This window comes from Mugil cephalus, chromosome 20 (assembly GCF_022458985.1).
Source record: "Mugil cephalus isolate CIBA_MC_2020 chromosome 20, CIBA_Mcephalus_1.1, whole genome shotgun sequence".
Classification (NCBI taxonomy): Eukaryota; Metazoa; Chordata; class Actinopteri; order Mugiliformes; family Mugilidae; genus Mugil; species Mugil cephalus.
This window is the reverse complement of record NC_061789.1, coordinates 5,741,917-5,756,457: the sequence shown is the minus strand read 5'-3', so window position 1 is coordinate 5,756,457 and position 14,541 is coordinate 5,741,917. Positions and strand designations below refer to the sequence as shown.

The 14,541-nt window shown below is 40.1% G+C and overlaps 1 protein-coding gene across 6 annotated transcripts in view; it reads right to left on the bottom strand.

The window, feature by feature from the left end:
• The window catches only part of caskin1 (CASK interacting protein 1), a 100,251-nt gene that overhangs the window by 22,619 nt on the left and 63,091 nt on the right, over nt 1-14,541 (bottom strand). For 4 of the 6 annotated variants that reach the window (XM_047571498.1, XM_047571499.1, XM_047571501.1 and 1 more), the window contains exons 5-11: nt 12,303-12,398; nt 12,083-12,213; nt 10,448-10,556; nt 8,992-9,100; nt 6,866-6,960; nt 5,530-5,647; nt 2,314-2,559 (exon numbers count right to left, since the gene is read on the bottom strand). In XM_047571498.1, coding sequence (XP_047427454.1) covers nt 2,314-2,559; nt 5,530-5,647; nt 6,866-6,960; nt 8,992-9,100; nt 10,448-10,556; nt 12,083-12,213; nt 12,303-12,398 — 904 coding nt within the window. The remainder of the gene's footprint in view (nt 1-2,313; nt 2,560-5,529; nt 5,648-6,865; nt 6,961-8,991; nt 9,101-10,447; nt 10,557-12,082; nt 12,214-12,302; nt 12,399-14,541) is intronic. The other 2 variants (XM_047571502.1, XM_047571503.1) reach the window with 1 other exon arrangement.

Genomic DNA, 14,541 nt, shown 5'->3' with positions numbered 1-14,541 from the left:
GGAACCTGCCCTAATTTTCAATCTTCTAGTTATTGATATGTGGAAGTAAAAGCGTAGATCGGGCTAACAGGAGAGAAGCGTGATAGGGTTTAAGCGGATTAAGGAGGTTTAAAAAGGAAATATAATTTTCAAACTCACACACTTTCCGCACTTTCACTCTCGCGCACAGACACACACACACACACGCACTCACAGAAAAAAAAAATACAGCATAGATATATGAAAACATTTATATACCAATAGTACATAAATAAATCCATAACATGAATATCTGTGTATATACACATATATGCCATAATGTACATACACATACATATATAATGCATAAGCATAAGCACGTGATTATATATGTCGGATTGTTCGGAGATGGGGGGCGGGAGGGGGGGGCCGCTGTAGTGCATTTGGAGAGTGCCATAAACCATTATAACCGTCCCGATGAGGGTTTATCAATGGTTTATCCGTGTGACCAACAGTGCTCCAGAGAAACACACAACAGTACAAGGTTTTGTTTAGCTTTCACGTGAAGTCACAGCTCCTTCTTGTGGCCATTTTGCTTAACCCTCCAAAATACCCAATAGTGTCGAATCATCTGTGAAATTTGCCTCTTTTTTTTTGTTTTTTTTTTAAACCAGTGTGACCAAGGCTCAGGGAAAATGTGCTGAGCCTGACTCGAAATTTCTTTTTCTCCTGGAGGTAACAAAATGGTTCCCAGTAGTGTCCAGAGAGTACAGAGTCCACAGTCAGTGAGTATATATATATATATCTTACCTTGAAAACGACGTGGGTGACATTTTCCAACAATGCATTTGGGTCTCTTACGCAACGCCTGACATTTTACACTTTTGTAATTTGCAAGTTTTTTGCATGCGATGCATAATTCCAGCATGTTTTTTCCCCCCAAATATTTGTCGAGAATCCAACAAGATGAAAAAAATAAATAAATAAATAAACCAGCAGAACAGGCAGAAAATGTCACCCATTCATTAACGTGAAAGAAGAAGCAACATCTCCCAACAACTGTCGTCAAATCAGCAACTCAGAAACTATTTTATATTATTTTTTTTTTTTTTCCTGAATGTGATAATGGTTTCAAATCATGACTAACTGTGTTTCAACCTCTACAAAAGCTGCTTACTTAACTATTCCCACGCTTTACTATCACACACACACACAGACAGACAGTGACATTTTTAAGAGGAGGTGAGTAAAAGTGGCGTTAAAAATGATGAGACGCGACAATAACATGAGGACGGAAACGTAAAACATGCGGTCTGGTTCAGGAGAGAGTTGTGTATGGGGGCGTGTGACGGTATCAGGGTCGTTCTGGTGGGGGCGGATAGGATGAAGGGGGGAAATAGGACGGGGGGGAAAAAAGAACTGCAAAGGAAAAAAGGAAACAAGGAACCAAGGAGTACAACTGAAGGACAACTCAAATCAGGTGAACGGAGGTGAACTTTCTGTCCCTGTTTTACTAAATGATCAGTTATGTGGCTCTATGGGGCCTCGGTTGAGAGCTGGTTGATGTGAGTGAAAGTCTCGTTAATTCGGAGTAAAAATACGAAAGTGAAAGTCGGTGTTCAGCCTCAAAATACAAATATTACCATTGGCTAATTCTTATATTCCATTTCCTTTATCGTTTTCATCAGAACTGATCTCTCTCTATTAACAAATCTGGGCCGTTCTCCAGATCCCATCTTAGTTTCGCGCTCTGTCTGCAAAATGAACACCGACATCCTGCATAATATTTTAACAGCTGCTGTCTCTTACGAATCACTACCTACTGTTGTTTCAGAGCCAATCACAGTGCTGCTTTATGTATTGATCTCCGTCCTGACGCTAGTTAGATCTGCACAAAAGTTTCCACATGCACCATAATCTCTGGTATAAATGAAGGCAGCTCGGATCTCAAATGCATTGTGACGTGGTTATTCTGCATGGTCCTACATGACCTGGAACTATATTTGTGCAATAACGTTTGACCTCACTTCGTCTCTGTTCGCATTCACCTATGGGGCGAGAAATATAAAGTAACATAAACAATTTGGGACCTCTCTCCAAAAGAGCTGCCTCCCTCAATAATGAAGATGACAACAGCAACAACAGAAAAACGAAAGTCAGACAGCATGAGAGACACGTAAAATTACATAAATAATGATTCAAAACTGAAAACGTCAATGGATGCTTTCTTTAAATTAAAAAAAAAAAACATGACCAATTAGAAATATTCTATAAAAAAATTAGGAAAGCATCCCTTGAAGCTTTTGTAATAATAATAATAATAATAATAATAATAAAGTAAAAGTGGGCGTGTACCTGGGGCAGTGGGTGTGTCTCCCTGTGGGGTTGTCACGGGCGACCTGTTATAGCCAAAGGAAGTGAAAAGTGGAAGCAGTGGCTGATGGGAATGTGGTGGAGGCGGAGGCGGTGGAGGCAGGATATGGATCTGATGGAACGTGGTGTCGTTGCCGTTGACTACCGCGTTGGCAGGCGCAACCGTCGCCGGGGCAACCAGCGGTATCTTTTGAAACTGTTGAGTGCAAATGACTGTGCTGGCCAAACCTAGATAACACCCACCGTGACACACACACAACCAGCCAACAGTGAGACCACCGCCACGTAACAAACAAACGACAAAACAGAGAATTACATGTAAGAAAGAGGAGGGAGGGAGGGAGGAAGGGGAAAAAAAAAAAAGAAAATTACAACAAAAACAAAGACTGAAGATACAAATCAAACCAAAGAAGAAGAATATACAAGATTGATGATGGTGATGACGGTGGAGAGAAGAAGAGGACAAAGAAAGGTGGGCGTTGTTGGAATGAAATGTGGAAAATGTGGTAGAAGTAGATGATCCACGCCTTTGTGTTTTTACGACTTGATTTGTAATGATCTGTCGTGACTTGTGTTGTGTTGCATGTCGTTAGCTATTAGCGCACAACAAAGATAACAGTGATCTGTGCGCAGTATGGGGTTTTGTTGTTGTATATAACCTTTCATACATTATCCAGTGGTTAGTTTCCAGTCGTTGGCCAATGAGCAGCTGGTAGAGACAACACACTGTTCAACACAAAGAGAGTCTAACCTGGCCCGCTGGATGAATTTCACACAGTTTTAGCAAGAGTTGTGGACAGAACTATACAGAAATTGCACTTGTTTTTCTTGATGTCCATTTGTTCATTACATGTCTTATAAAATTCATTAAATGTAAACACTTTCATAATCTACTTCTTTGCACAAATACAAAGGGAAACATTTGGCGTGACTGAGAATGGAATCATAGTAAATGGTCTTTACGTAGCGTCTTTCTACCTATTATGAGGACACGGGTGGCGGCATCTTGTGAGTTTGGAGGTTTCACTGATCGATTGTCAAGGGCAACTGTCAGTCATCATGATGTCACATTCTGTTTTTATACCGTTAAATATCTACCACAAGAAAAATGTACTCTTGAATGTACGCTAGCATTATGTTAACTACCTAAAATGTCAGAAACCACGCTATTGTGTTTTAATTTGGCCCATCCACTAACATGGAGGAGGCGGAGCTTATGACCTATTCTGCGGCCGGACACCAGGGGGAGCTCTACTTTGCTTCGGCTTCACTTTTGAGGAGTTGTCATGGCGTCCACTTTTAATCTGAGACTGAGATGTATGCACTCAAGTGCAGCAAATGTTTTACCCATTAGCACACAGTGCTAGCACACAGTGTCACAGTAAAAACTCTATTAAGTCACAGTTGGGTACTGATAATTCTGATTTCTAGTGGCCAGTCCAATTTTTTGAGTGCACTTAATGTGGTGATGCCACCACTGAGTTGAACTGAAGTTGTGATTGATTGCGGAGGTACGTTTTTGTCTGTATCGGTCAAAACACAACCCATTAGCCAAATTTAGCATTCAGTGGAAAAAAGAGCACAATGAGGGGTAGATGAAGAAGGGAGTCGCTGGGGAGGAAGGTTGGAAGAAAAGAATAATTAAAAATTAAGGGAGAACAGCTGAGTAAATGAAACTTCTTGCTAGAACAGCTGCTGTAGAACCCAAGTGGTGTGTGCCAATGTGCCCTAGCAGTGATTAGTGCGGCTGTCCAAGCCAAGTGGGAGCGCTCCAGCTGTTTCTTTTGCACCGTTTACATCTGTTATATCCAGTATACTGTACATTTGTCATGTACAAGACGCAGCCAGGACAGCAATGAACAATGGAGCGCAAAGTATGAACAAGGGGAGAACATTATGCCAACGGTGACCAATTGAAAAAGAGGTTAGATAAATGGATAGCAGAGGGACGGTGATGGAGACAAGTGGACATGCACTACGCAGATGGACGCACACTAATAGACAGTTAAAAACATCTGAGCCTCTTTGTGGGTGTGCAGTTACGCTTGGATGACGGGACGGATCTGAATGTGACCTAAGAGATGAATTATTGTGTTGATAAAAGATGGAGGGAGGAGATTGAAGTGATTTATCTAATAAAGGTTTGATATTTGGGAAATAAGAGGGTTAGATGACGACCAATACCACTCTTTTATGTGCCCATCAAACATGGAAACAGCGTGGCTCCAGATATCATGTTTTTATTAGTGAGCTTTAGCGGTATTATTAGGCAGATTTTATCATGTTTGAAGTGTTCTTCCGGTCCTTGTGCTAGGTTAAGCTAACTAGCTAATGGCTGTAGCTTCCTCTTTAGCATTCAGAGTGGTTTCAGACTTCCTATTTAACTTCAGAAAGATTCAAGAATTTTCCAAAATTTAAAATTTCATTAAAGAAATCTAGAATTATAATTGTTTGGATTTACATTGATTTACACTATTTGTGTCTTACAACGCTAAGAGGCAGCAATGAGAATAACAACCTGGATGTAAAGTTACATTTTACATGTTAACTTAGTTGTAAACAGTTTACTATTATGTATATATTATAATAAGCCTGAAAGAATGATTTTAAAACCACAAAAGACACTTACTACATGAAGTTATGGCACCATTAGCTTGCTAAACTGTTAGCCTCTGTTGCCTCTTGACAACAACAGTCACGTAGCAATGGCTGACGCTGCAACTCCAGATATTTTATGTACCGGACCACAAGCTTCATTTGAGCTACGCTAACCAGATGCTAATGGAACCATCATATTTCCTCGATTGAAGTGAGAATTTTGTCAGTTAACGAATTTCAACCCTTTTTATCTACGCAAAGAAACATGAAGCTTCAGCAGCTGATGCTTGGCAGCAACAATGAGGACTTGAATGGCGTGAAATGGATGATTCTGCTGTGTGTTCCCATTACATAACACTACTTTCTGTAAATCTGGAGGCAATTTCTGTTACAACTAGCTTGCTTTTATCCAGGAAAATCTTCAGACAAAACGCTTTTGACCAGCTCTTTGACACCTTCTTCTTCTTCTTCTTTTTCTTCTTCTTTCCGGTTCTTCTATCTTTCCTCAAGTGTTTCATCTGTGTTCGGTCCGAATATGTGTATATATGTATTCCCAGACGTGCTTTCACATACACACGACGTAGGAGGAGGCGAACATACCTGTGCGCTTGCTGATGACCTCCACCATGGTGGACGGAAAGTAGCCCACCCGGTCATTGCCTGTTCGGTTGTCATGGATACAGCCTTTCCAGCGTCCGTCGGGGTGCTGCTCCAAAACCTGTCAGGTGGTCAATTCGTATGTTATGGTTGGCAAACTTCAATTAGCTACTGTGTTAGAGCCATTTTTTTTTTTTGTTTTTATTTGTTTCGGTTTTGTCATTTTTGTTGGTTCCATGGTCAAAATGTGAGCGAGTTTAGTTAATACATACAAGTTATATGATTACTTTAAATGTGTGTTTAAATCGGCTAAGGTCATAAAGCCTTTGGATTAGTTAATTTGGAGATTGTGAATAAATGTTTGGTGCAACTGCATGAACGTCTTCACCAGTCTCATTTGATGGATCCACCATGGAAAAACACGATTCTCGGTAAAGCAGCAAACAAGTCGCTTTCATACTGGTTTAGTAATATAACTAACACTTATTATTAGATTTTATCAGGTAGATATAATATTATAAAGAGAATAAGCACATAGAGACAATATGTTGTGCAAGTAGTGCAACAGTGTGTAGTGCCAGTGGTGCAAAATGGTAATATGATGAGTATGAAGTTGTCATTTTATTTCTTGGTAATTATTAGCTTTAGAAAGTGAAAAATAATTTTCTGTCAAACTAATAAAACACAAAAGAAAACTGCACTTGGCGTCGTCTCTAATCCTCCGAGTCATTCAGTCGTTGGCCACGTTGTTCATTCAGACCCAGAGGCAGGACGCTGAGGCACAGTAATAAGTACCCAAAGGCTGCATAATTGCTCATGAATATTAATAAATGGTGGGCAGACTGCAGCGTGTCAAGTGAATACATGTTTCTGTCAAGCATTAATTTTCGTAGTAAACAAGAAATGCTGAAATCACTCGCATAATCATTAATAAACACATAAAAAAGGGGAGAGTAAGCTACAGGCTAACACAATCAGGACGGCCTTTTGGAGTTGTGTTAAATAAGCTCACTAGCTTTTATTCATATCGAGGCTCCCCCTAGGGGCTGGAAGAAGGACTTACAGGAAGAGTTGGTGCAGATAACAATTATGTATTAGTCATTTTGATATTTAAAATGGTTCAAGCAATTAAGCAGCCATTAAAAGTGCTCATGATTCACCAGCTCATTATCAAAAAGCAGACAATTCTGCTCTGAAATGATTTCTAATGCCCTTAAGACGTGAAACTATTTAGTATTGCACAAGAGAAAAAACTGACTTAGAAATAATGTCCTAGTGTGTCTGTAATGTCGTGTTGTGTTTTGTGACATGAAGTGTGACCATTGTGTGTGTGCGTTACCGTAATGACGTCTCCTGCTTTGATGTTGAGACTGGTCAGGTCGTAGTTGTTGCAGTAATCCTTCAAAGCCCGAACCTGAAGAGCAGCCGACGCGTCTGAGAGGTAGAAACAGTAACAGTGTTTTTTATTCACATCACACTCTGGACAGTGGTTCTTGTTACGTACGGTTTGGCCAATGCAACAAAATCAAAATCAGGAGCATACATTTCTGCCTTTTTCAGTTAAGGAATTAATTAGCTTTTTATTTATATATGATTTAGTTGTGAATACCAATAACATTTCTATGGCTTTACATGAAAGGAAAACTCTTTAACTATGACGCTGTCACCACTGGACAAAACCAGACTTGGTCTTTGTGCCAAGCTAACGCTAATGAAACACTAACTGTAGCTTTGCATTTGCTTTAAAGACAAGTGGTCTCAGTCTTTTAAACTCAGTAGCTGGGTTTACATGGGGACATATATTCTGATTACAATTGGTTTTATAAACACCTCAGTCAGAATAAACAGGCCCAAACTGAATGTAATTTCATTCGGTTTCACAGGGGTAGAATATTCTTTTTCCCAAACCGATCGAAAGTAATGAATCTGAATGAAGTCAGGCTCCGTTTTATCTGCACATGCTCTGTCTGGAGACGTTCAAGTGGTATTTCCTCAACCGGTCTGTGGCTCGACGGAGAGCTTGTTTTTAATAACTCTGGAAGAACTAGACGTTATTGCACGCTTAGACAGCGGAAAAAATAGAAATAACTAACTGTTTAAAAAAGGTCCATCAAAAATGAATTGAAGCTGAGATAGACCAAAGTGTGGAACAATTTCAGAACCGCTGGAAAACCCTGAAGACTGGCTGCTTTAAGGCAACGCAAAAGCGGATATCAGAATCAAACTGTTGCTTTAACAACAAAAGCAATAGCAGCTACTTTGCTGCTTCAAGATCAGTCACGGGATTATTTTATAGGATTTAGATCCAGATCCACACTCCACTTCAGTAGGTGGCGGTAATGCACCTGGAAGTCGTTTGCCAACCTCCATTCAAAAGAAGAACGGGATGTTTTCATCAATCTGTGCATGTTACACAACTGTAAAACTGTAAAAGCTCAGATGAAAAGTAGCAGTAAATGTAAACATCAGATCGGAATAGATCACATCACATGTAAACAGCTGATCTGAAACCTTCAAACGCAAAGGTTTTAATCGGAACGAGAAAAGAAGTCTCCATGTAAAACTGGCCAGTGTTGCTCTTCTGTACTTTTGTTTGTCACATGAAAAAAACCTTTCATCCATCCATCCATCCATCCATTCCTACACCAATCATCCATCTATCCATCCATTCATTCATATATCCGTTCATTCATCCATCATCCATCCATAACTCCATCCATTCATACACCAATCATCATCCATCCATCCATCCATCCATACACAAATCATCCATCCATCTATACACCCATCCATACACCAGTCATTCATCTATCCATCAATCATCCATTCATTCATCCGTCCGTCCATCTATCCATCAATCCATCCATATATCCTTTCATTCATCCATCATCCATCCCTACACTAATCATCCATCCATCCATACACCAATCATCCATCTATCCATTCATCATCCATTCATTCATCTGTCCATCAATCCATCCATTCATATATCCTTTCACTCATCCATCCATCCATTCATACACCCATCATGCATCCATCCATAACTCCATCCATTCATACACCAATCACCATACATCGATCCATCCATCCATCCATCCATTCATCCATGCATTCACCCATCATCCATACACCAATCATCATCCTTCCATTCATTTATCCATCAATCCATCCTTCCATTCATTCATCCATCATCCATCCCTCCATATATCCATCCATCCACCAATCATCCATTGATCCGTCCATCCATCTATTCATATATCCATTCATTCATCCATGCATTCAGACAATCATCCATCCATCCACCAATCATCCATCCATCCATCCACCAATCATCCATCCATCCTTCCATCCATCATACACCAATCATCATCCATCCATTCATCCATCCCTACATCCATCCATACACCAATCACCCAATCATCCATCTATCCACCAATCATTCATCCATCCATCCATCCGTCCTACCTCTCAACAGTTGTTTGATCTCTCTGCTTGCTTGTGTTGCAGTGAACTGGTAGACGATGTCCAGAGCAGTCTGACTGTAGGTGTTTCTCACAGTGGCATTGATTCCACTCTGAAACAACAACAGAAAGGAGGACGGTTTCAGCATTTAGACCTTTTATTAGTTTATTACGTTAATTATTTTATGCAGACATGAAGAGAAACATCAGAGCATGTCAACAGATGAAACACCATTGGTATCATTTATCATTTTAGAACAAAATGAGAATTACGCTACTTATGCTTCAGTTTATACAACTATATGCAAAACAACCCAGTGACTCATCAGTGAAAGTGTCTGAATGCTGTTAAAACACTTTGGGGAGGTGATCATTTACCATCTTGACGTCAACAGAAAATAAACCTAATTCCCTGTGGCTCTGTTGCTAATTACAACCGCTTCCTATTCATCACCCGGGACGGCACTGAGCAATATCACATTTAAATCAAATGTAGGCCGAACGAACAAAGATGAATTCAGTCCAAAGATGCTTCAGGGGCGAAGTCTTCCGCTGGAGGGCATCTAAAAGAGCAAGAGTAATTTCTCTGGTGCTGGGACAGCCATTAAAACATATTGCCTCTTTTGTTTTCATGAACCTCATGGCATGTTAATGTCGCCGGCACAAAAGGGTCGTTTTAGATCATCTGTCTCTTGCTGCTTAGCACTGCTTTTCATAACCGGGTCTTCATTTCATCACATGGGGATGTAGGGATTTTCCAGATTTGGGATATATATAAAATACATAAACAGACATAAGGCCTCAGAAAACATGTCCCTCTGCTACATCTAAAACATGTAGTAGTTCCCAAGGCTTCCAAAGAATATAAGAAAATAAGCTGCAACTCTGGGCTTCATGCTGGTGTAACATCAGCTCCCACTACATCCATGTTTACACACTGAGAACATCTGTATTTCTACACGTATTTCTGTAAGTCTTAATTGCGTTGATTGGAAACACTTGTGAACATATGGAATCTAGTTTGGTCTTGAAATCAACTTCCTAGGGATACACTTTCTTTTACAGATATCGTTCACTGTAAGATCCTGCACGTTGCTTCGGTTGTCATCCATTGTCCTGGTATTTGTTGCATTTGTTTTAACTTTGAGCTAGCCTAATGGCTAATACCATGCTAATGATGAATGAGTGTTTTTTAACACAAGTTTTAACAACTTTAACAACTTTTTTTTCACAGATATGATAATGGTTCTTAAAACAAACAACCACGAAATTGGAAAAAAATATTGAGAAAAAATGAAATTAGCAAACTTGCTAACACCGGCACATTTACTATAAACTAGATTAATGTGCAATGTCCTTTTTAAATAAATAAAAACAGAAACATAAATAATCTTAAACCAGATAGGAGGAGGACAACGACTGAAGTCATGCAGGAACGTTTTGATGAATGTTCCACTTACGTCCAGCAGGAGTCTCACTGCCTCGGTTTTTCCACAGAGGGCAGCTTCATGCAGGGCAGTGCCTGCTTTGGTCTGCCTGTTGATGTCGATGCCGGCCTGGATCAACAGCCTAGGCAGCAGGGGGACAGAAAAAAAAAAGAGAGATAGATGAGAGAGAGAGATGGAAATGAGCAAAGGAAGGAAGTTGGAAGTGAGATGAAAGGCCAAAGAGTGAGTGAGAGAAAAGAAAATATTGAGAGGATGAGGAAGGATGAGAGAAGTGTCAAGAGAAACACAGATGCAGCCGCGTAGGGATACAGGAGGAAAAGAGATGCAGAAATGAATTGAGTAAACAGAATAAAATAATTTTAAAAATGACGAATGTAATTCAACACAAGTAATCGAGTACATTCACTCGACTTAATGCGGCTTCTACTGCTTCGATTTGCAGGCTCAGTCTATCAGAGTCGCTGGTTTCTACGTTTCAGACACAGCTCGTATAATATGAGCCATCATTGCGCAGTAAAGTATCCACTTACGTTTTATTTATAACACACATGTAAGCAGCGCTCCGTCACCGCCACTGAGCCGCTAGCGCGGGCAAAGAAGAATTCATCACTGGCTAAAGAGGCCACGCTCGTTTGCAGCATTAATCCGTCATTTTTTATTTTTATTTTTACCGGGATTTGTTTGACGATGAGTAGAAAACATCACCAGCTTTACCCGTAAACCGACAGGGTTGGACGGAGAATTCATAATTTCCTTTTACTCGTTGGCGTGTTTCTTCCACAGACGGCCGCCCGTTGGCTAATGAGCCTCATTTATCAGCTCCAGCTTCAAGAGAGCTCGGCTCTATCAACTATGACAAGCTTTATTCTCCCACTTTGTTTTGATCTCCGCTATCTCTTTGCAGTTTTTTTTTTTATTTATCCCTTTCTCTCTTATCCGTCCTTAGTCGCCGTCCTCTCTCATCTCTCGCTGCCATGCACACATCTGCACCAACGCATCCTCACACACAGACCTGCTGAGTTACTTCAAAACTAGCAGAGAACCTGAATAATAATTAAAAAAAAAAATGGTTATTCACTGTTCTGCTAAGATCTGGGATGAAAGCTGACATCACCGCGCTAATAGCGTGCTGGGTTTTTTGCAAAAATATAAACAGAAATCAGATGTAGGCCGCTGAGATAACCTCATAATGACCTGACATTTAGTGTGACGGAGTGGAGCGGCGTGTGGAGCTCCACTCACATCAACAGTTTACAAAATGTATTTCGTATCTAGACTGATGCACACATGCACGTTTGTTATATTATTCTGCTTCCTCTGTATTTGAGTCATATTCTGCTAGTATTGTGTCGCACATCTGTTTTACCAGCAGCCTCAGCAGCCGCCTACCTTCTATATGCCTTTAATATAAAACTAGTGCTATTTATAAATATATATTATTTTATCATTTTTATTCTATATTAACATATCCCTTATCCCTTTAAGACAAGATGCTGGATTCATGTTAATTTGTGTTCAAAGAAATTTAATATATATGTATAAAAATGTCTAATCAACCAAAGATTTTGCAACCCCCCTTGCAGTACCTCTGCTGAGCCCCTAGGAGTCACGGGCCCCCTGTATGCATTAGATACAGTGTGTTTGTACCTGATGATGTCTATGTGTCCGTTCTTGGCCGCCAGGTGCAGCGGAGACGTCCCATTAGGGTCGGTCGTGTCTCCTTTCTTGGGCTCCAGCAGAGCAGCGCACATGTTGCTGGAAAGCAACAGCTGGACCACCTGCACACGTGTGCACAACGCAACACATTTTAGTGGAAACCGATGCGGATCCGTCTACAGCTCACACCGTTAAAATCACAGGTTCTTACCCCGACTCTGCCGAACTCGCAGGCCAAGTCCAGAGGGGTTTTCCCCGCGTTGTCCACGATGCACGGGTTGGACTGGTGCTGCAGCAGCATCTCAGACTGGTACAACAACAACCACAAAAAAAAAATGAAAAGCACAGGTTTGTCAAATATAGGCAGCTATTTTTATAAATGTAACAGAAACATGAAGTGAAACTGTGGCTTTGCATTTTAAAATTAATAACTAAAAATATAGCAACAGATGCTTTGTAAGTTTGTGTCTTTTTTGCAGATGGCTACAACAGCTTTTGGTAATCAATTTAATTTTAGATATTTACTTAGAGGCATTCAACAACAACGATTTGCCATAACCCCTAAGTGTTGGCTACAGCTAGCTGCAGGTCTCTTTGTTAAAATTAAAAAAAGGTTTTAGTTTCTTAAAGCAAATGATGAAGCTGGAGAAACCTGAGAAATGTAGTCGTGTTGACACAATATCATGTAGCATGTGCAGTCATGGAGTGCATATTTACGACCTCTTCTCAAGATTAAAAAGTCACCCACGTCATATGCTTCAAATGAAACTAAATAATACATCAGTTCACCATCCACTTCAAACATTTCTGGAGCACTCATGAATTTGAGCCACACCAAAAATGTCCACTTTCAATGTGATGTTTGCCACAAGAGCTAGCTTGTAGCTTAGCTGTTAGCAAATTCATTTTGCCTGTAGGTGAATTGGATGTTGTAGTAAATAAATTTATGACTTTTACACACAAATAAAGGCGAAGATATATTTCCCTTGTGGTTATATAATGTGAGACTTGGTACACAAGATGTTTGGATTTCAAGTGCTAGCATCAGCCGTAAATTGTGAGCACACCTCCGCTAGGTGACTTTTGGCGTCTCGAAGCCACGAAGCTAACAGTTTAGCAGGCTAACGACTCCCCTCAAACACATGATAAAATTCTACACAGTTGAATAATATATTAATTTACCATGCACCTCAATCATTTCTAAAAACATCTTTTGAGTTTGTGAATACCACAAGGGCTAGCTTGCTAGCTTGTTAGCAAGTTGTCTCCATCTCTAGGTGGATTTAACGTTATGGATGAAAAGTTTATAACTAAACTAACTAAACAATACAATCAAAACAAGATAAAGAGATTTCATGTAGATTTCCATGTAGAAACAGGAACTAATTCCTGTAAACTGAGCTAGAAGGGGAGATTTAATCAAGCTACCCATGCTAACAAAATGGAGGCTAATAGTCAGGGAGTTATTTTTTTTGTTAAGACACAGTTGTATGCTTGCTTCAAACCAAACTTCCACCTGTAGGTTGACTGAAGTTTGTGGTTGAGCTGTTTATAACTTTTGTTTAAAGGAAGATAAAGATTTTTTTTTTCATGTAGAGACAGAAGCTCGTCCCTGTAGACTGACCTAAGACAAGCACCGTGGCATCAAGTGAAAGAAAAGGAGCGGTTAAAAAGTCAAAAGACTCATGAGGATTAATTTTCTTCACCCCGGGGACGAGTTCATTTTGCTTTCATTATCGTGATGCACCATAAAAACGGAACGAATTAGGAAAATACACCAAATTAGTTTCCCTTTTGAGTCCCTCAAATGAAAATATCATATCACCATCCTTATCTTTAAGGCAAATGTCTTTCAAAATGTTTTTCCCCCCCTTTCCTCTGCAACAGCAGATGTTAAATGATTCAGTTTTTAATATGCAGTGAGTTTTTGTAATTTTTTATTTATTTGTCCTCGCACACCGGGAGCAGCTGGAGATTAAAGCTCCAGCCCCAATTTGTTTCCCTGTATAAATCATGGATATTTAATCAAACAGAAGTCATGGGTTTTTCAGCTCTGGAGCCTGTGAACGCCCCGCTCTGCTGTCCTCTAGGGTATGAGAGCTGCCATACTGAGTCTGCTATATTTCATAGTTGCTTCTCTGGCAAGCCTGCGGCAGCACTGCGGTGTATCCCTCCGATTTCTTGTCCTAATTGGACCAGAATGTAAAATATAAACTTTCTTTAGCTTTAGCTTACATCTTTCCTAAACATCTTTTCTCTTATACAGCATCAGAGGAATCTCACGGGGTTTTGTCCATGTAAATAAATAAGAACTTAGTGAACTTGAATGCACCATAAAGACTAACTTCAATGGCTAGCTAGCTAGCACATAGGATCTGTACATGCATGAAATGAAATACCTCTTCGTACCACCAAGTGGCAGTAGTCTGTATTTGTCATTTAAAGGGGGG